This window comes from Pseudoliparis swirei, chromosome 24 (genome assembly GCF_029220125.1).
Source record: "Pseudoliparis swirei isolate HS2019 ecotype Mariana Trench chromosome 24, NWPU_hadal_v1, whole genome shotgun sequence".
NCBI classification, from domain to species: domain Eukaryota; kingdom Metazoa; phylum Chordata; class Actinopteri; order Perciformes; family Liparidae; genus Pseudoliparis; species Pseudoliparis swirei.
Window position 1 is genome coordinate 19800159 of NC_079411.1, and position 22552 is coordinate 19822710.

The 22552-nt window shown below is 46.9% G+C and overlaps 3 protein-coding genes across 5 annotated transcripts in view; 2 read left to right on the forward strand and 1 right to left on the reverse strand.

The window, feature by feature from the left end:
• prr36a (proline rich 36a) overlaps window positions 1-11080 on the forward strand; it is a 30037-nt gene extending 18957 nt beyond the window's left edge. For all 3 annotated transcript variants that reach the window (XM_056408340.1, XM_056408342.1, XM_056408341.1), the window contains exons 4-6: window positions 3048-3223; window positions 3395-5947; window positions 7874-11080. In XM_056408340.1, coding sequence (XP_056264315.1) covers window positions 3048-3223; window positions 3395-5947; window positions 7874-8922 — 3778 coding nt within the window. In that variant the 3' untranslated portion in view covers window positions 8923-11080. The remainder of the gene's footprint in view (window positions 1-3047; window positions 3224-3394; window positions 5948-7873) is intronic.
• c24h19orf67 (chromosome 24 C19orf67 homolog) lies at window positions 9474-15838 on the reverse strand. The gene is made up of 7 exons (XM_056408347.1): window positions 15681-15838; window positions 15270-15468; window positions 15055-15193; window positions 14474-14583; window positions 12551-12751; window positions 12321-12476; window positions 9474-12130 (listed from the first exon to the last, which is right to left on the reverse strand). The coding sequence occupies exons 1-7, from the start codon at window positions 15829-15831 to the stop codon at window positions 12004-12006; spliced, it is 1083 nt and encodes a 360-aa protein (XP_056264322.1). The 5' UTR covers window positions 15832-15838; the 3' UTR covers window positions 9474-12003.
• Window positions 15839-17666: 1828 nt separating this feature from the next.
• pkn1a (protein kinase N1a) overlaps window positions 17667-22552 on the forward strand; it is a 50125-nt gene continuing 45239 nt past the window's right edge. Inside the window, exon 1 of the mRNA XM_056409184.1 lies at window positions 17667-18504. Within this exon, the coding sequence (XP_056265159.1) occupies window positions 18484-18504 (21 nt within the window). The 5' untranslated portion in view covers window positions 17667-18483. The remainder of the gene's footprint in view (window positions 18505-22552) is intronic.

Genomic DNA, 22552 nt, shown 5'->3' on the forward strand with positions numbered 1-22552 from the left:
TGGATGGCGTAGGTGTGGCTTCAATAAAATTCCCGGCTCTTGTTTGCCCTTTGATTTTTAGCCAAATCTTCTCAGCATGTTAATACCACGGGCGGGTTGTTGCATCTGTCCTAAACATTTGAGTGTATTGTCTGTGAAACAAAGACGGTCCATAAAGTGCATCAGCGCCTTGACCCTTTGCTGACCTTTGTCCTTAAGAGGACCTTGTGTTTGGTCGTTGACCTCCTGTAGATGGCCGCGTAGTGCCTCTCATTTTCCCTCTGGACTGTTATTTATATTGATTTCAACCGTCTGCTGTCAGGAAATGTAATCCATACTAATACACCAACAACAGAACCACCACACACAGGGACTATGCAGGCTTCACTGGGTCATGTCTCCTCTCTGGGCCGTCCCTCTGGATCAAACCCTTTCATGAGTTATAACTAGTGCTGTGAAAAATAATAGTTTTTTTTTTTTAACGCATGCCCAGAATGAGCTTCTTTGTTGATTTATTAAACGAAACAGCCGTCTGTTATTGATCGTCTGCATGTCATTTCTGTCTCTCTACGTGGCGCGTTAACACTCTCACTACTTTGACCAATACAAAAAGTTTTTAGATATACCACTGTAATAAATATTGATCTTTAGCCTCCTCATTCATGAATCCAAATTGAATATATTCAAGGTCTTATTTCCTCACCACACGCTTTTTTTTTTATTTTACTCATGTTTTTCATTTTCACTTTTTTCTTTTTTCAATTCTTTTTTTTTTGCATCAATCATAATGTTTTTTTTTTTTTTTTTTTAATTTTGAGCATTTTAATTTTTAATTAAATGTTTGTTTGTATATACATGTTTGGCCCAGTTGAGGTGCAGCAGCTGCAGTTCAGCACAGCGTTAAGCAACGGTCTTTTTTTTTTTTGATTTTATGCCGATATCTGTTTTTCTTTCTGGTCTGGTGCACAGACGTGCTGCACAGAGCCGAATCACTGCTCATATTAAATTTGCATCTTAATGAATTTTGCACTGTCATGAGAATACTTTGAACTGCTGGCTCCAGTGGATCCTCAGAGAAAACTGGACTGACCCTCAGTGAAAGTCTCAAAAACTAATAACAGTACTGAATAATATAGTAGTAATACTGTCTTTGCAATCTTCTTTAAACTCACATTATTAATACTGCAAATAAAATGGCTATTTAAAAGTTTAGCCTCCATTGCCCTTTACACCCCATTCAGTTTGGTCCACAGGGTCATTTGCATGTTTCCAAGTTTTTCATATGTACAAATGGTGGAGCAAGTAAAAGACTGCTGGAGCAATCGCACTTTATTCTCTTATAGTAAAGAAAATAACTGTGTCCAGATATCCAAACACTTCATCAGGAAAATATAGATTTTTATATTTTTCATAACTGTTACAAACCAACTCAACCGAGTACTGCTGGCATGAGATTGGAGTTTTTTCCACAGTTCTGGTTCCAGACCCGAAACTGATGAGCCGCAACAAAAGTATCACGTTTCGGCTTCAGGGCATTTAGTTGCATAACGCTAAGAGCTTGGAGGGGTTCATGGTTAAATATTTTCCATTGTGGTTTTCTAAGAATTTTTCTTTTCCACTGTGCCAATCAACTGAGCCCATGAGTTTGAGTTTAACAACCAGATTTAAGTCGGCAACTTCCATTGGGGAGAAGGAAAGAGGCGGCATACAGCCAATGCAAAATATATGGCCAAAATCTTCCATTCTGATATTGGTCATTTCATATCTAGATGAGTATGATTTTTTTGTAATTCAGTAAATTAATAGTTCCTATATAATGATGGCAAGGGAACACATATTTTGTTATATAATCCAGTTTTAATGTAATGCTTTACCAAAAAAATGTTGTTCTCCATTTAAAAAGTTCTTTTTTTGTGAAATTATAGTGAAACGTCTATTTCCAGTTACTTACAGACTGTTTACGTGCATGCACAAAAATACAGAGGAATCAGACAATAGTTTGATTTAACTACACTGGTATTCCCATGAGAAGAACTCGCAATTTAGACGTCAAAATGATGTATTGCAATATACGAATTCATCACGGTATAATTCTATTGAAAGACTAAATTATCATATTTAATTATTGCCCAGGCCTCAATTAGCCTGGTGACCAGTCTGAATTTGTAATCTTAGAATAAAATACTGAGTTGGATTTGGGTCTTAATCAAATGTGTACAACATCTTTTAGGTGGGTTCATATTTGAAAAGTGAACTAACATAATGTCAAGTTTACTGTGAGTGTTGAAGGCTGGAGTCTACAGTGAGACGGGGCTGCACAGCTCACTTTGAATCCTTTTTGCTGGTCTAGGGGAGGAGCCTGATGGAAGGAGGGAGGAGGTGGGTGAAGGACGTCTGGCTTGTAGTTGCAGTTGTAGTGATTGAAGGAGTTCTTGTGTTCGTTCAAATTTACTCAGACTGAGTAGTAGACCAGGAGCTTAAAACGAGATTGATAAGACGGTTATCTTCCCTCCTCCCCTCTTACTGTATGTGTTCTTCACTGTTCGCTCCCTTTCCTCTCTTATAACTATCCTTACACTGTCCTGCATTTCCTTCCTATTCTTTGCCCACCTTAATTCCTTTTTCTTTTTACTCTGTGGTTTTCTTTGAATTCTGCTCTTTTAAACTCCGTACCCTCGGCTCCAACAACTCATCCCCCACCCCCACATCACTGTTTGCCTCACTTAATTCTTTGCCAATTCAAGTTTTCCATTCCCTTTCAATCGTTCTATTCCCCCCCGTCATCCTCCTTCTCATTACACTGTGTCCTCGCCTCCTTGGAAGTGATTGGAGAGTGAAGGAGGCATAAGTGGGTGGCAATAGATGGATCGTTCTGGTGTTTAATGGGCTACTATTGCTGAAACTGCTTTAGTGTTTTACATTAGGATAGGTCACTTATTAATGCTTGTCGAGGCAGAGCATCGGTTTTCATGTTTGGATCTTTGCTAACAAAGTGAATGGGTTCCAAAATGTTTTTTTCCGAAGCGTTTGTGTGCCAACTGGACAAGTGACTGTTTGTCTTCATCCAGGCCTGCTACAGGTCCCTCGACATCTCGACCTGCGTTCGACACATTCAGGCCCACCACATCCAGGGTCAAGCCCTCCACCACAGCAACAGCCAAAACTGCTGCCTCTCGAGTCACCACGGCACCCTCTACAGGCAGGAGCGCAGCGGCACTGCCTCATCCTGTGGCTGCAAAGAAAGGTGAGGCGTTCATTACAGCTTGTCCTGACCAGGAGACACTTTCATTTACATTTGGGTAACAAAAACAAATGTTCACTATAAACTAGCAAAAAGTTGTTTATTTTGTCAGCAATGAAATACAAACATGAATCAGATTGGGTGAGCTGATGTTTCTTGTTTTTCTGTTTGCAGCAGATGTCAAGCGACCACCTTCTGCAGTGGCGAAGAAACCTACCGCAGCGCCAACATCTGCTGCTACCAAAAAACCTGAAGCATCTAAACCCATAGCCACCGTGAAGCTCAACGCCGCCTCCAAAGGGTCCATGGCTGAGAAGGCAGCAGCCCCTAAAACACCACAGGCCAAAACTTTGCAACCTGCAAGATCTACTCCCTCAAAGAAACCTGTCGGGACTGTTTGGTCCAAAGCCCTCAACAAGGAGCCCCTTGGCCGAACCCCACCTGCCTCTCCAGTCAACAAACCCGCAAACGGCAAGACTCCTCAGGCAAAACGTGGACCCAAACCCAGTCTGGCTGTCCCACCTTTCACTGCTACAAACAAGACGGGGGTTTCAGTTCCTACCACAGCTGCTGTGGAACCACAGAGAGGTGCAGCAGTGGCTGCTGCAGCAACACAAGCAGAGGCGACGGCGTCATCCATCGCTGCCCCCGCGCCAGAGGACGACAGTCCACAGGTCTTGGCCCAGGATGCCACGCCAGAGGTGGTACCTCGGGAGACTGCCGCTCCCCCTGTTCCTCAGAGTCCTGTTGGGGCGGCCGTACAACAAACATTTCCACCCCAGGAGCAGCAAGTGAGCATTGCTCACTCGCTAACGACACAGGAGCAACCCCCTGCCCCCGCTGAGCCTGCACTACCACCAGTGGCCTGTTCTCCAGATCTATTCGAGGAGGCCGTTTACCCGTCAACAAACCAAAGCCCCTCCACATCGAAGACCCTCCCAGCAGCAGCGAATGCCATCCCTCTGATGCGAATTCCTCCCTCCAATCTAAATGAAGAGGAGGATGAAGAGGAGCGGGAAGGAAGCCAGCTGGTTTCGGTCTCTGAAATGAGTGGAACCACACAGCCCACGGAGGAGTCTCGTCCCGGGTCCGCCGGACCAGTAGGAGGGGCCGCTTGGCGGGCGGGTGGCGCTTTGGTCTCCGAGCTGGACTCGGAGGAGGTGAGCGTCAGCCAGCACGGCGCGTCTGAACTGAGCGCCCCCGGCGTCCTGGAGGGCACGGAGAGCATGGACGACCTGGGAGACGGCAGCCTCAAAGGAGCCATCGACATGGAGGGAGCCTCGGCGGGTTCACCGGACTTTGAGAAGGTTCCTGACATACCGGTGAATGACTTTGACGAAGACTTCGATGATGATGACGATCGGGTGTGTGACATGGATGTGGGCTCGGAGCGGGCAGACGAACCTCAGAGGCATGACAATGATGTAGAGGATGAGGAAGAAGAAGAAGAGGAGGAGGAGGATGATGATGATGTGGAGATGGCCAGTGAGGGGGTGACGGAGAGTGGGCTGGAAAGCTATGGGAATGCAGATGAGGATGACTTTGCTGAGGATGAAAGACTGGACAACTTAAACAGAGTGGTCGAGGCCCCGCCCCCACCTCTGCTGCCCTCTGTGCTGGCTGCTCAGTTGGACCAAGCAAACCCCGTTGACGATCCCTGGGCAGACCCTCTTCAGCCACAGCCGGGTCTTGAGCACGCCTCCCAGCCCACACAGGTGGCAGGAGCGTCTGCAGCAAGCCCGTTGGCGGACCCCTGGCAAGCAGACTCTCAGACCCCGACTCAGTCCCGAGCCCAAGCTTGGCTAGAACTCATTCCTGAAAACCGAGATGTTCCCCATTGTTCCCCCGTCAAAGAGGAGCCCCAAAATGTAGAGGCCCAGATGTACTTAGATAAGTCTTGCGCCGCCCTGATGCAGTCTTTGGCCCCGGCTCTTCTCTCTGCCCCAGGAATGTCTCTGTCGAGCACCCTGAGCATTGAGACCAGCACACCCGAGGAACTCTGTGACTACAATCGAGACGAGAAGATGTTGCCTCAAGATGTGCGAGCCGCGCCTCTCTCCATACAGCCTGACCTGGAGTGGGAAGCAGAGGAGGAGGGCGAGGCCGAGACACTGCCCGCTGATGAAGTCCTGGGAGGCCCTGCGAATGCCAACACCTCCAACCCGTCGTCGACCTCGGTAACAGAAGACGAGGCCAGCGACACGGAGGAAGAGGCTCTGTTGGACGACTCCCTGGAGGGTCCGGCGGTCCGGCACATCGTCTTTGACGGCCAGCCTCCAGCCCAGCGCTGCCTGTCCATTGTGGAAGAGGAGGCCACCACGGAAGAGCCAGAGGGCGGCGCAGGCGAAGACACCACCCCGCCTTCGGCGACGTCGTTGGCGTCTTACGGCTTTGACGCCATGACCACGGCCTCAAACTCCAACGCTCAGTCCACAGGGGAGAGCTGCGCCAAGAGCCCGGGCATCTTCTCCCTGGAAGAGCTGTCTGAGGAGGCCAAGGAGGCCCAACCGATCCCGCAGCCGTGTCTCGCGGAGCAGCAGTACATCGACTGTGGGAAGCAGGAGGCGGAGTCCGCCGATTGTGTCGGGGAGGAAGCGCCGGGGCCCGAGGAAGCCCTGGACCCTTCGTCAGCTCGGAGCACTTTGCAGCAACCAGAGGAGACCCCCGATGACATCCAGCCTCCCTACTATTCTGCTATCTGTGAAAAGACTGAGAACTCTTTTTCAGGTAACGTATAGCTACTCATCATCTCCCTAACAGCCCGAGCAATGCCCCTTAACTCCTTCCAGCCTCCCCACAATATCTCACTGTTGTCGCCAGTGTTCGCCCTGAAATCTCTGGGGGTGGACGTAATCAAAGTATTAAACAAATAAAACACAGAGCAAAGAAAGGGAAGAAATAAAGAAGACAGCAGTGGCACTTCCCTCTGATGTAACTTTGCCACAATGAGTATATGGCTTAAATTCCTGTATGTGCAATAGCTACTATTTACTCCAAATGTGTGAGCGTGCCTGGGTTTTGGTGTTCGCTTGACTAAACACAATCATGTGGTCGTCCTGAACTGGCATGGATTTGACTTTGTCTGTTTACAGCTCTTACCTAAAACTAAATGGGGGGGAAACAAGAAAATTAAGCATAACAAAAAGGCGGAAATGACTGTTTAACATGTTTTTCATGTGTATTTATCCTCATGTGTTTTTTTTTTTTTTTACTGAACTGAGAACTGAAGATGTGTTTTGATCGTATATTCCTGATTGATTTCGCTCCTCTACCTTACGATACAGGCACTCTTCCTTATCCCCCATCACTTCTCTTCTTGCACTTTAACCTGTAACCCCCCCCCAGCTTTTTTATTTTATTATGTTTATCTTTTGGATTTATGACCCTTTTAAAACTTTAAATAAAGATTAGATTTCTACCATGATGTACTCTCACCGTACACTTTCATTGAAGTGGGTTTCTGGGAGGGGCATCATTATGGCATGTGGATCCCAACACCGGCATTCATTTCAAGATCTTGCACACCTCCACTTCCATGTGGCTCTAAACATCCCATAAACTCGGCCAGTCGCGGCTTCACTCCTGGCAGACACTCGTACATGTATTGTGTTCAGTGGAACTCACACCTTCCACAAGGACTTGTGGCGTCTGGGAAAAGTCCATTAACTGGAGAGGATCTGCCGCGAGTCGACCATCGGCGCCACCAGCCCTCAGCCGCGGATGAAGTTCAGCCTCTCGGTCAGCAAAACGTTTGACGTCTCGACGTCGACCCTGCTCCTTCTGCTGAGACATTAATTCCACTCTGGGTGTGTTGCTGGTGTTTTTTTTAGCGTTCTTGCTGCACTGTATTAATGTTAACTTATGCTTATGCATGTCACTGTTGCACACACACTTTGACTTCCATTACTTTGCATTGGTCTGTTGAGGGTCAGCCAAATAGCTTGGCTCTAGGACTTTATGTACCTGGGTGGATGAACAGGATTTCCTCTAAAGCCAAGCTATTCGCTTTTTTTTTTTGGTGGTTTTTTTTCTTGTCATGCTGAATGTCTATAAATGCATGAAGAGCTTTTGCATGAATCACTGGTTGACTAACTATAAACTCCATTCACGGTTGGCGACGGTTTAAGCTTTTTCTGTGGTTGTTTGTCTGATAGCAATTGCATATACAGGAAGTTGGCTGCTGTTTTTGCACACACATCTTTCTTTTCCGGGTGTTTTTAATGAATGTAAAAAAAGGGAAAACGATCACAATAAGCTCTCTGCACAAATTTCTCCACCCTTGCCCCCATCCACTGTCTCCAAACCGAAGGTCACTACTGGTGTGTTTAACATTTTGACACAAACACTGCTTGAACCCCTCTGAATATTGAGCAGGCCGTATCGGTCACTGCTGCACAACGGTCCAACAATGTCCCACTGTGTCACTTGTTCAAAGTACAAAACCAACCCCACGAATAACAGCCATCAGTTTTTTGGGCTGGGCTCCACAATGCTTCCCCTACTCCTTCAGCTTGTCCCCTCTGATGCCCCCCCCCTTCTCCTCTACACCCTCCTGCTTGTACTCACTGCACTGCTGTCACTGTCCTGCTGCCTGTGATCGATTCTTATAACCTCACGCTCCTGTAATCTTCCTTCCCCGCTTTCCTCACACAGGCCTCACTGCGCTGCCGCACCGCCGCGATCACTCGGCTCACCCCAGAACCTACTGCGACATCCTCAAGCCCCTCGCCGCCGCCAACCCGCCCAGGCTGACCTGCGCTGACCTCCCACCCAGGAGCCTCGGCCAGCAGGCGCTGAGCCCCCAGCTGCGCCGGCTGGAGCAGCACCAGAGGCAGCTGCTGGAGATGCAGCAACGCAGGGATCAACAGAGCAGGCCGCTGGAGGAGGCCGAGCAGGAGAGGAAGAGGAGGGAGGAGGAGGAGCAGCGGAGGAAAAAGGAGGAAGCCGAGGAGGAGATAAAGAGGAATGAGGAGAAGCTGGAAAGGAAGACTCGGGAGCAGGCGGCCTCTACGACGAAGAAGGAAGAGGAGAGATTGGGGAAAGAGGAGCGTAAGCAGAGGAGAGACCTGGAGCTGCAACAGCAGGAGCTGAAGGAGCGGCAGCAGATCATGCAGTGGCAACAGGAGCTGCAGCAGTCTAATAAAGGGCCGGCGGTGCTGCTGTCCCCCTCCTCCGGCCTCTGCACCATCTACGAAGCGCTGGAGACGAGTGACGAAGAGGAGGCAGAGGAGGGAATAAAGGAGCTCGACCCCACCAAAGGGAAGAAGGAGCCCAGAAAAGAGACGGGCGACTGTGAAGGAGCGGCATCGGGTAAACACAAACATGGAGACTCGTCGCCATCCGAAAGCCCCCCTCCTCGTCTCCCCGACTCCCCCCAGACCTCCAGCAACCCGTCCCAGGATGGAGACAGCTCCTCCCCCGAGTCTCCAGAGCCACCGCTGGACCTGGACTGGGGGAAGAAGGTGGACATCGTCCAGCAGCTCATCAAGCAAACCCTGCTGCTGAACCGGGACGGCTGCTCGTCGCTGCTGCTGCTGCCGGGGGGCGCCGGCGGCACGCTGAGCCCCCTGGAGAGCAGCCTGTGGCCCAGCCTGCTGCCGCCGTCTGCCACCGTCACCTCCGTCAGCAGCTTCTCCCCAGAGGCCACCGGGAGCGCCCCTCAAGGAGAGTGGACCGTGGTGGAGCTGGAGACGCACCACTGAGGGGTGAAACATTAGCGACGCTCACACAGGGAAGACACACGAGGGCCGTCTGTTGACACAAGCACAGGAAGTTACACAACAGCCGACACACACTGTCCTCTGAGCAGATACACATTTACTGTAGGAGGACGACTGCACAGAGCTTGAAGGGCTGGGCCATCTGAGGAAAACTGATCAATTGCAATAACTAAAAGAGATTCTATCTTGAAGATTACTAGATCACGTGTACTGAATGGTAACGGGTTGTTTTAAACGTCCATTTTAGAGAGCCTGAGAGAAAGTGAGTAAAATCCATGATGGGATCAAAAAGATGGACAATACATTATATTTATGATCTGCCCAGCCCTGGAGCTAGACTCATAAACTAGTATTAACTGCTGTATTCTTTTAAACTACTGAATATATTTGATCATTCAAATGCAGCAACCTGAGATGTGGTGACACCCTGCAGACGGTGCAGCGCGTTACAAACGGGGCGTCGCTGTAAGGGGTCGAAAGGGTGAGGAACCACTGTTCTAGATTGACTTGACGCAGGGATTTACACAACTGTCCTGTTTAAACAAACGAGCGCACACAACACGGGTGGGACTGCTTGATGCTGCAGTCCAATCGGTGGCTGTTGGTCCCGTGCTGTTTATGGAAGCAAAAAAAGGTAAACGACACTTCTTGCCCTGAATCAAGGCCCTCGGGTGTAGCTACCACGACCGACAGAGTGGATGGGTTTGTTTTGGGACATGGAAAAGCCAAAGATTGGATCATGGTTGCATTCCAGGTAAGTCGGGTCAGTCCAGCACCTGCAGCGCTGCCCGTGAGTCTGTACCCGGGGAAAGAAAGTCCCGGTGCTGGTGAATAACTTACATTCTTAGCTCTGCCACAAACACACAAGGCAACGCAAACGTGACAAAGCACTGAAGCTGTTCCCCTCTCACACGGCGTCAGGCACACAAACTACAAAGTTATAGTTCAATCCTTTAAACTTGCACCTGTAACCATATGAATATTGACCGTATCCTGTGATGCACACTGCTACTGGCTAATGGGTTGGATCTGCGCCTGATCTGTGCACACACACACACACACGATGGGGCCGAATGGCCTCTATCACTCGAACGTAAACTGAGTTTTGGTTGTTTTTACGTCTTTATATTCCTCACCTGTAACCCTTTTTTTTTTTAAATGGAAGCTCCTTATCACGTTATTTTAAAATGAGAATGCACTGGAGATGTCACGCTACTGAAAAGTCAGGAAAGATTCTGAGATTGCACTTGGTCCGGTTCAGTCTGGTACATTCGTACCAATCTAAATGTTTATCGGCGATGACGTATTTGCAAACTACTGAGGCCACAGCCGTGTCGTTCCAGCGCCCCCCCCCCCCCCTCTGGCCACTGCTCTGGAGCCATGTGTGCAGTCCCCCTTCGAGTCGCATGCTCACATGATAGATCTGTTGGGGATGACAGGCGATTATCAAACGGGGCCTCCTACACTGCAGTAGTCTCCACAGACTTTACATTCGAAGACCAACTCGATGGGGTTCAACTGCTTCGCCGCCGAAGGTCAGGGTTCCCTTTTATTGTGTGACTTGAGGTTGGGTTCATTCTGGTATAAACTGCGTGTTGTAAACGGTGAAGTCGGGGTGCTGTCTGGGTTCTGTGCGTTTCGTCAGTCAGCGTTTTTTTAAAGGCAGTCGCCTCGCTGTGACCTCACGGGTTTAAAGAGGACATTTCTGGGAGTCAGTAGATTTCCGACCGGACTGTAAATCTAAATGGAGGGCCCAGTGGCACGCGGGCTGGTTTTTGGTTAGTAACTGAATTGAAAGCAGTAGGAATCTACATCCGGTGCTTTAACCTTTGACCCCTTCCCCTCTCTTGGTTCCAGGAACATCGCCTACTAATCGGTCCGTTCTCTTATCGCAGCCCATGTGCAGCAGGCGGGTGTTTACCTCTGTCTGCTTCCCCAGGTCGGACGCATTATGCTCTCTGCATTTGTTTTTTTTATGAAGCTGGACTTTTTAATTGTGCTTTCTTAAACGTGTCCGTGTGGTGATTTTGTAAGCGTGTGTACATTGTTTCAAAAGACTGTTCACTGTAATGAAAGGAAACTCCACTTTACTTTTGTACTTTAGAGATTTAGAAGCATAGAATCCCTTTTAAGAGTCATATATAGATTTTTATTGAATGAAGGATGTTGGTTTTAAATGGTAGATTTGATCCTGAAGTAAATGACCTTCTTTATGAACTGATGAGCTGAACGATTACAAGGTCAAACTGAACACTAGACTGAACTGAGTAAACAGACATTTTGCTCAAAGATGATAAATCTCACATTTTAAATATTAATTTATGAAAAACAAAGTGAGACCTCTGAGTGCTGATTGAAAAGGCTTTATGAACCTGAAGTAAATGGGCAACTCTTGCTGGAGGAGCCCAAATCATGGCAGCTTGTTTTTAAAATGTCACGATAAATGTTCATTTCAACTCTCTGGTAGACAGGACGTCTGTCATTGTGTGTAATTCAATGCTCCATGTAAATAAATTTTTTTTTTTAATTACGTTTCTGAACTTCTTTGAAATGCATACTTAAATATGTTGAACTGTTGTAAAAGAATGGAACAAAATATATACAATCTCTCAAATCTTCTCCAAGTTCACACACTGAACAAATTAAAGTGACAATAGTGTGCAGCAAACATCGGGAGTCAAACGGACTCGTCACAGTGCACGGCATAAAACTACGACAATTATAAAACATTGTTTTGGAAACCAACACTGGCCACAGTGCATTACAAAGAACAGCTTTTAAATATGGAAAAATCAAAAAGGCCCTGAACGCATCAGGCAGAAATCTTCACATATTTCACTGTCCTGTGACTTCAGCTCGGCTGTTTCTGCTCCGACGTCCAGATCTTCGACCTTTAGAATCTCTCAAGAACTCGGTGACTCATATCTGCTTCTTGACCAGCTTTGAGGATCGCGATCCAAACGGTCCGGTTGATTTTTTTTCTTCTTCACGCACTGCCCTTCCTCGTGCCAAACCATCGGGACGGGCCCGGAGACGGCAGTCACGTGCGCGCCATCGGCGCCGTCACTCCGGGGTCTGGTGTGACAACAGCAGCTGCTGCAGGTAGTCTGAAGCGCAGCAGCTCGACGGCTCTTCGCTGCCCAGGTACAACAGCCTGTGATAGTCGGCCAGAGGAACCTCGCACATGATCCTGTTAGGGGCCGCGTCACACAAAAAAATTTAAAACATGAGATGCGGCTATTTCCTGTGAGGAATGTCTTCTTTCGGCCTCATTTATCTGTTATCTTGTCGCTCCCCCGGAGCAAACTGAGCGTTAAAATCTCCCTTAAAGTAACAACAGCTACAGAGCAACCACGTATAAGTTATGTACATATGTTTACCATTCGTAGATGTCCTCTGTGATGGGGGTCACCTGCACCCACAGGCCGATGGACCACATCCTCACCACGCTGCCGTGAGAGACGCCTTGGCTGTCTGCGTGTGCATTGGGGATGTCTGCGTGTGCGTTGGGGATGTCCTCGTAGCACAGGAAGTAACTGAATGGGATCCCGGCAACAAGAAATGTGAGATGTAGAAGGGGCAAGAGGGTGGCGGTTTTGTCCAGACTCACTACTCTGTGTCGCCGTCCGTCTCCCCCGCCTCACACTCGGCATCCGTCTGCCGCTCGTCACGGAGTCTCTCCACGTTCCAGCGCATGCGCTTGTAGAGGCCGGTGTCGGCCTGGGCCAGGTACGCCGTGGGCTTACAGTAGCGGAAGGCGGTCACCCTCAGTGGGCCGTGCCGACTCTGACCCACGCAGAAGTGAGACACACTGGGAGTGCAAACGGAAGGTATGGGGAAATGTTAGACCTATTGAGACTGAGAATGAAAGAAATTAGGAAAAATAAGTATGATTTTTAAATGAAACTAAATGCTGCTGGAGTAAATGAACCATTTAAATATGGGATAATTGGGTTTTCCCTGACTGTGTAAGAGCACGTCTGAAGTACCACATGAAGACCTTTGCTTCTGTTATGAAGTTGTTGTGCTACTATCCCATGAGTTAACCCGTGTTAGCAGGGGCGGCTTGTCCATTAGGGCGATTGGGGCGACGCACTGCCTCGGGGGGAAAGAAAAAAGAAGAAAAAAAGAAAAGAAAAAAGTCGCATTCTACCACTAGACGTCTGCTCTGCCTCTGTACGTCATTGTCCAATCAGGTAACAGTCATTCAGTCCGCCTAAAGTCGTGCTTCAAATGGCCCCGCCCCTTCTGGGGCGACTTTGGGCGAAATGAAAATCGCCCCAGACCTCTCCCATTGACTCCAATGTTAAACCCATTTTTTTCACAAAACAGAGCTCTCAATGCATTCTCTATGGCTTCCGGGAGGAGTCGCCCCTCCAGGGCTTGTCATAATTAATCGACGTAAAAGCGTCTCAGTACGTCATACAGCTTCGACAGAGGCGTATTCAGTCGAGATGGCCGGTGCTCAGGCCAACAGCAGCGATTCAATTCTTTCTTTGAAAGAGACTCCTTTCGGTCGGCGTAACATTGAAGACACATCGGCAACAATAGAAGTAGGACCTCCTAGACCAGTGGTCGCCAACACGTCGATCGGTCGACCTCGGAGACGTTCCCTGTCGCTCTCCAAAATAAAATGAAAATAAAATCAGAAACACATTGTTCCTCATTCTCGAACATTTTCTGAGGTGTCTTCTGAAACGTTTTCTTCCTGACTGGAAGATGGACGTCAGAAAAGATCTCCGCCTGATGTTAAAGAACGCCTGTAAACGGGTTCTCTGACAGCCGTGTTGTCAGCTGTGCTCCTGAAAGAGGAACGTAGGACTACAGGTGAGGCGCAGGGAAATGCAGAAAGACCTTTATTGACAACTCCACATATTACACACGGTCAAAGTACACCGACATAAAACTAAGTCATGAATAAATAAATGTTGAAATGCCTGTACCTTAATGTAAATGTTTACGTTATGGTATTTACAAGTTGCGCCTGCGCATGCGCGACAGCCGAGATTCTTGGCGACTTGCCAGGTCTTACCTCCGTGAGTTTGGCTTTTCTGCTGTTGCCCTTCAAAACAAAAGCTCAACATTTAGCTTTTTCTTGTCTGGTGGAGCAATCTGGTTTACTTGAAAGTGATTGCAATTGTATTTCTTCTATTATTTGAAAAAGCACAGATGCAGGAATCACAAATGGGGATCTCATATTTATTATTATAATTATTTAAATCTTGTTGAAAAAAATCACCAAATCAAAGACCAGGAGCTGGATTACTGACAGACGGCCTCAGACTGTCTGTCTGCTTATGAACTACCGGTAACTACAAGCTCACAGACAGAGTTCAGTCACAGCCGTCACACTGACTGGAGTCACATGACTTGATGGCATTGTGAAGAAGCTACACATAGACAGCTGTCTGAAGGTCTGTGGTTTTGGGAGGGTTAATCATCAAAAAAATTGCCCCCCCCGAGAATTTTTTCAGGAGCCGCCACTGCGTGTTAGTAGCATTGTGTGTGTGTGTGTGTGTGTGTGTGTGTATACCTGTTAGACTTGGTCTCGTCCAGACAAAGGATATTATAGCTGCCGTAGGTCAACACCAGTTGCTCCAACCTGTCACACAGCTGCTGAGAGAATTCCAACAGCTGCACACGCTACACTCACACACACACACACACACACACACACACACGATGGAGGTTATCACGCAACTTGTAGCTGTTAAACTGTTTTCATTCAGTGAACACAAATGTCCTTCTTATCCAGTAACAGATACGGTATTTATTTCAAGGCATGTTTATATTATCAGTTAGTAGTTAAAGTGTGAGGAACTACAACACATCTAGACAATCCGGCTCATAAAATACACACAATCATCAAGGAATAAAATACACACGATACTTCAGGAAGGCCTGATCTTAAAGAGCGTTTAAAGGTTTTGAGGATGGCCTTTCACAAGAGATGGAAATTGTTTTTTTACTTCAAAAGTTAGATTCCCATAAAATGTTGGAAACATTAAAAAACAACATTTTAAACCGCAGCCCAGGAATGTATTAATTTCAGTCAACTCATTCAACACCCTTGTGCTACAAATATGTCTGTAAATAAGTTTGGGCTGAACCAACCCTTGTGTAGACGTCACAAGGCAGATGGGTGTGCTCTGACACGGCGCTCGAGGCTTCCAGGTGGTTAAAGTAAGGCTGACAGGTGTACAGGAAGCTTGGCACTGCAGCAGCAAGAGCCTCTCTATCGAGGTGACCCCGCCTGCAAAACAAAACAAAAGGGACCGTGAAAGCAGAAGTACGTGTCACATCAGTGCATCGAGCAGCCAGGACCCTACCTGTTGACGAGCCAGTCGTGCAAGTCATCTGCTTTGCTCAGGAGGAACTGGAGCTGCAGCTCCATGGACAGGAGGCTCCTCTCCCTCGGTCTGACCCCCAGACAGCTGCAGGACTCGCAGTGTGTGCTGCAGTTCACGCTATCACCGCAAGGTGGCGCCAGAGCAACGGCAGACAAGAGCGACAGCGGCTCCTCCGCCTCTGAAACCCAAACGAATGACAGTCATCAGCCTCGTATACTCTCTCCTCCACTATTCCTATTTTCAACTGAAAATAACCATGTGAATGTAAAGTGGCGGTGCACGGTCCGTGTTGTTTTAACAAAACAGTGAACGAGTGGTACAATTGAGTAATTGATGTTACAATAAGTAAAATAATGACATCTATATCTTCAAAGCATGCATGTGTTTGACCTCCGTGTCCGGTGTTCTGGAGAGCCTCCATCATGCGGGCTGCCTCTCTGTCGCCGCCCGCGTCTTCCTGCAGGACCCCGGGCGCACGTTGTCCCGACGGAGAGTCGTCAGAGGGGAGCTGGAGCTCCAACTGAACTTCAAAATCCGTCATGCTTTCTGCTCTATGTAAGTCTTGTTTTTTAGGAAACCTGTTTTGAAATAAAGCGCTGAATTAACCGGATGTTTGAGGTGAACAGCTGAAATGACCCGTCGACCGTTATCGCCTCGCAAATGAACGTGAAGGCGCGCGAGCTAGCTGCCGCGAAGCTAGCGATTCACTCGAGATTTAGTAATTTAACGACCTAAGGAGACGACTGTGAGGCAGTCGGCTAACTGGGGTTCTGGCCAAGAAACACCTATCGAGATTATTAAATATTTAATCACGCCGCAGTCTGTTAATTATGACGTTTTTTTTTAGCAGAGTAGCTGAGCTACCTAGCTAGCGGCGAAGCTACCTGTCAGGCCGTCGTCCACGCCCTCTTATCAGAATCGTGCTGGGTGTCAACACGTCTCAGCAAGAAATCACAAAACGAAAACGAGGTGCTTTTCTATTTCATTTATTTAGATTTTTTAATGTTTGCTTTTGTTGAAGGTCTACACGTCAAAGTCACACACAATTAAATAGTTTTATTTTTTTATGTTTTATGTACACATATGCTAGTTCTCAAATGGCAGGATTTCCTGATTTCTCTATATTTGTACATCTTTCTCACTGATAACATATAACAATGCAAACACTTGCATAATTCAGTTTTTGACATGAAACGTGTTTTATTACACATTTTGCTATCGAGACTGTTAAAACATCTTATTTTTCAGAATTTATTTTGTAACTAATAAATGACAACAGGAAATAGGTTATGCATGGGAACTTAGCCCTGAATTTTAAATACCTTCTCAACACACACAAATGTAAATTTGTGTGGATGAATTTGTAATATTCCCAAAATGTCTATGTCCTTGCTTCTTACTCAGAGCAAGGATAATCATACTCAGTGCCAACTGTGAGTGACTCAGATTAGTTATCATGGGACAGTTTAACCTGTGTGTGTATATATCAGGATAATAGCGTGTATCCTGCGGCATTGAGGTCACTCTCTCCCTCAGATCTTTCTGCTGGCTAATTTTCATTAAACAAATCAATGATGCAAATGTTGTCCAGTTCAACATCTCTGTCAAATCAGCAAAAGACATCTGCTCACGCCACCGACACATCACCTAACCCAGTGGTTCTCAAATGGTGGTACGTGTACGTGAAGACACTCCAGGGGTTACTGGAGATCTTTAAAAATATATATTTAAAATTAGTATCCATTAAAAAATCCTTAAAAAAGTTATTTAATAAATATTAAATTAAATATAAATGTAAGTTCATAAACTTACTTGTATATATTGTATTCTAAACACTGATGAACCCCCGACCTAACCATATTTTGAGTCTCTCACTCACTCACAGGCTTTGTATTAATAAATTTATTAGCATTTCTTTTGAATTAAATAAACTTCAGTTGGGTTTTGGAGCATTGTTATTCACAAAAACACAGGCCATGTCACAGACTTTAGAGTCAAAACTCTGACTCGTCTGATTCAACAACCAATTTCATTCGTTTTCTGTAGCTGGGTAGTTTTGGCATTTGATTTGGACTTGAAACTAATATCCTAGAATACAATTAGAGCACAGTATAAATCAATCTGTGGTGGACATTTTAGGTCAGCTCAACCTCTTCAGACAAAGGATTTTTCCATTGCTTTAGTTATTTACTTTGCAGATTTAAAAAAGAAGTAAATAAAATTAGCCCCACCTTTTCACCATGGTACATCCGGGCGCGTTCCCGCCGCCCAGCTCTGGACCAATGAACGCCCCGGCGGCATTGCTCGAGCGTCGGGAGCGCGCGGCGGGGTATAACGTACAAGTGGTATGTGCAGCTCTCCGGTCAGTTACCCGCTGCGTGAACGTGCCGAGACGTTGCCTTCACTCATCCGGTGTACCGGAACGAACACATAGTTTGCGGTTGTTTTTTTCTCAGCCTTAAGCTATGGAGATATTAAACGGGCATATTCGCGGTCTATTGTCCCTCGTTGTTAGTGTATGACCTGCTGGTGAAGGACTGACAGGCGGCTCTCTTTTTGTTGTGTGGCACGTGAAGGAGACCGGAGACTGAGGCGTGTTCACGGTCCGCGGGTGTTCCCGGAGAAAGAAGAGAGCGGAGAAGAGAGGGTTTTCTTTTCGTCTGATGTCGCCCGTGGATGTGACTTTCTCTTCGCTCGGGTTCAGCAGGACATGACGGAGGAGCGCTGCCGCTGGGTTTTATGGGGCTCTTCCTAGCTGTTGAATGGCAAGATGAACAATGACTGGCGGGCCCAATAGTTTTGTTAGGATGCCGTTACGCGAATGTCAGTTTTTTTGTTTTTAAACCCCACCTAAAAAAAAACGTGTGGACAGCGAATGCAATTTTATTTTTGTGGCGCGAGCGCTAACGTCTGTGGAACCCGGCAGAGGGAGGATCAGTTCAGGCGCGGCCAGGCGAACCAACAATGCAGGATTAACGCTACCTCTTGACTATTTTGCCTTTGTGTCAATACAGACTGGTTTGTGTAAAGTTTGAGAAAACACCCGCCGGACCGATACCCGGACCTTTTCGACAGCCGTCTCGTTTCCGTTGTCTTGGGAGGGAGACGAGACGTTGACGTGCGAAACGAGACCCACATGTGCGCAGATTGCCCGTGAAACGGCAAACTGGCTGACAACAGAGCAACGGGGACGATGGCGAACGACTCTATACAAGTAAGTGGACGGAGGGGTGGTGGCCGGCAGCCCGCGTGCATGGGCTCATTTAAATTATTGATAAAGTCTTTTTTTGTGGGAGGGGGGGGGTCTTGTGACCCTTCTCCACTTCACATGCACTCAGTTGTCAGCTCTACCATAGAGGGATTTATTTCCCTCTTCAACTCATTATTATCATCCTATGAGGTAGTAGTATTCCGTCAGCAAAGGCGATACATCAGGAACAAAAAAAACACGTTTTTGCTACAGTAACTTTAATAAAATGTTCGCCTAAAAATCATCAAGTGACTTCTCTGAATAATCTGGGGGTCCCGAGTCGCAAAATGACAACCATAAACCCATTGGACAATAGGTGAAATGTAACTATGTACAACATGACGTTATTGTATATTGGGCAAGTTAACTCGGTGAGAGAATCAAACTACTACGGGAAAGCACCATTTTAAGATCCCTGGTGGCTTCTCAAGGATCTTCCTGTGAGGAACAACCAACCGTTGAATTGTAAATGGATAGTTTGTGTCTTGTCAATAATGTATGACGGGACGCTTGGACATCAGGAGAGTTGAGGCGCTAGTCAGCTGAGGTGGTTTGGGCATTTAATCAGGATGCTTCATGGGCGCCTCCCCAATGGAGGTTTTCCAGGCACGTCCAACTTGTAGGAGACACCAGCAGGCCTGGGAACGCCTCAACATCCCCCAGAATGAGCTGGAAAATGTTGCCGTGGAAAGGGAAGCCTGGGTCTGCTGCCACCGCTACCCGACCCCGGATAAGCGCCTGATAATGGTCTGATGGATGGGTCGCTTTCCAGTTGTGCAGAGGACTCCAGTGATCAGTCATCTTGGTGTTGCACTGTGTATGTGCTCAATGATGTGGGTCTCACTTTGTTGTTTCAAGGTGTGATAGCAGATACAGGAAGCACAGGCAGGTGGGCATAGGCACATTAGTAGTGTGTGTTATGAAACAACACACACACACACATGTCCAAATCCCAGCAGGCATTACTCTTTCATGGAAGTGCTCTGCATCTTAGTGGGAATGGTTGTGTGCTGAGGTGAAACACCCATAATTTCTGAGGGACTCTTGACCTTTGCTTTGCTCTCGAACTCTCGATTGCTCAGATTGACGCCATCAAAATAAGACGTCTCCATTCATTCATTTTGAAAGTCTCACGACAAGAGCGCTTGGAGTCAGAGATGTGCGTTCTGAAGGTCATACAGCTGAGCTCAAGGAGGCTTTGTTGCCTCTTGACCTGCCGTGACCTTTTTGACTGTCGTGACCCGAGTGTAAGACAGGTGCCTCACTTCCCGTTTTTTTCCGCGATCGTGCATTCTCATTTGCAAGCGAGGGTGCAGGTCGAGTGAGAGATAAGACGGTAAAGTTTGCGTTGCAGATTAATAAAAGGGCTGTTTGCAATGATGGCTGAGGATTTCACACTTGCAACCAATGTTTCTCTTGTGTATTTTCCTACACAATGAAATTTGCGGACTAATCTGTAATTTAAAGAAGCCTTAGTTGCCGCCTGATATCATTTGTCTCTGACATGTCTGCAAACACGGGGACTGTTCCTTTATCAGCTTCAGGAAGTCCAGAACTCCAGCATGTGTCGGTAATAAAATCAGCCACAGCCTGTTTAATTGCGCTGCTTGAGTGCAGCATATTATCTGACTGCTTTGTAAATCTTTGTACCGGGTTAGTTTGCCACTTCAACCAGGATTCCTTCTCGCCGCAGTGCCTTAATGTCCCCGGCTAGACAACTAAGTAATTAAACGGCATCAGAAGTCCTCATATGGGAAACCACCCAGGTTTGAAAGTTTGTGACAGATAGCAGTTCAATTTGGCCATGCGTCGTTAGTTTGCCTGCTCCAATGACCAGATTGGGAGATGCGTCATGGGTTGAATCAATAACCCAATGAGGCAGCTGGAGCTGATTTTTCACCTTCAAAGACCCACCGGTTGTGTGTTTTTTTCTTCTTCTTCTTCCTGAAAACACTGCAGTCAAACTGCAGTCTTTCATGACACGCACGGACCAGTGGTGGTCAATGCACAAAAGAAAGCAGAGAAGGCACCACGGGGATGGACAGGGCTCAAGATCTCTCTTTTGAGCTTTAACGTACGGTGGGAAACGAGAGGGAACGTTTTCTTTGACTGCTGTCTGGAAGCCACGATTCCCCTCTTTGTCCACACAACCTGTCTGGCTCGTCCAGAAACAAGAGCTTCAAGAATGAATTACATCACTTTATTGGACTTGGAGCAGCTCCCTCTGCAGCCACAAAAGGCTTCACACGACGTCTGTCCACATAATGCAGCAGGACTCAACACCTGTAAACAGACTTGTATGAGTGAAACCAGTGGAGGTCCCCTTTACGTTTCCGTTATTGTGGATATGCAGCGGGCAGTGGGGCTGTAGTCCCCTCCCATAGCGAGCTATTTGTTTGCCTCACAGGAAGATGATATAAAACCGCTCCAACAGGAGTCTGAACCCAATGCGTCACATTTCCTGATGAAGTTTAGAAGGGAGGGGAGAGTGGCTTGACATGTTTCACACCCAGACAACGGAGACGAAAACATGTATACATGGGCCCCCATGTTCATGTTCGCAGGTGCACACACTCCAAAACACACAGATGTAACAGCTGACACACACACACACAAACAAAGTCAGACACTCCAAGGAATGCATAGGAGTACTTCCCATAAGCCTCAGCATGACGTAAGGAGACACTTATGTGCACAAAGTTTTTTTTTTTTTTTTTTTTTTTTTTTTTTTTTTTAAGCTCTGCCCTGTGGCCATCTAGGCAGACAGAATCCACAAAATGCACCAAGGAACAGTTGAGCAACTGGAGAGAGGGAGAGAGAATATTCTTGTACATTTTGTTGTCAGGCATCTCAGTTTAATAAGACAAATGTAGTCTAGCAGGGCCCCCAATCATATGATACAGTCCCTCACATGAACATTGCTATTTTTAGGCTTGCAACACATGATCATAACCTCATATTGGCTCTACTGACTGGCTGCTTTATGTTGTGCCAGACCCTCAATAAAATGTTCAAAGTTACAAGTAATGCGTACAACGGATTATTTAAACGACAGAGCATATAGAAGAGTTGAGAAAAAAATCATCCCTGTGCTTACCAGCAAAGTTGGCTATTATTTGAATTTAGTCCAAGATAATCAAACTACGTCTGATTTAAAACAATAAATACAAGAGAAAAGGACCTGGCACCAAAAGTGAGTTGACGCTGTAGCATGCAGTGGAAATGAAGCATATGTGGGGCACAGTTGGGCAACTGTCTTCTGATGGACTCTATTCAGTGTCTCCGTATGGTGTCACAGAAGCTCATCTGTGTGTCTGTCAGTGGCCGGTTTCCACTGCAGGGCTTTGATGTATTTGCTAATGGAAAACTCGTTGTTGATATCATGGATGTATGTGTCATTACATGTATGTGTGTGTGTGTGTGTCCGCTGAATTAGTTTATTCAGGAGGAGGATGCCGAGATCAACACATCAAAACTAAACCTAAAAACTTTGGAGAATTGAATTTCCAAATTCCTGACATGAAATCAAAAGGTAATTGGCGTAAGTTGCAGGTAATTTAAACGGACCCCTGCAAAAAGAATCACAAAACTGTGGACTGGAAGTTGCTAAATGCTCCACTATGCTCACCAGCTAGCCTCCTTACTATGTGTCTGATCAGCGGGTAGCGTACGGTAGGTTTTTAGGGCTTATGCTGTAGCCAGTCGGAGCGCTTTGCGCAAACCAGAACGTTTGAGTCAAGGACCGACAGGAAAACCATGAGCTTAAACTCACCTTGAAGCTCTTTTTTTACAGCCGAAGGGAGCAACAGATTCACTCAATGACTCTCTGTAGAGGGCGACCAATTTCATTGTCTCACTATTCTAATTTTTCTGCTTGAAACGTTATAAAAACATTAATAAAAGAGTTGAACTTCAAACTCATGAAAATGTAAATTCTAACGTGTATGTTTTCTGTAGTTGGCATGGCAACTCAATCGGCATGCGATGGGATCAAAAGCCTCCGAACAGCGTC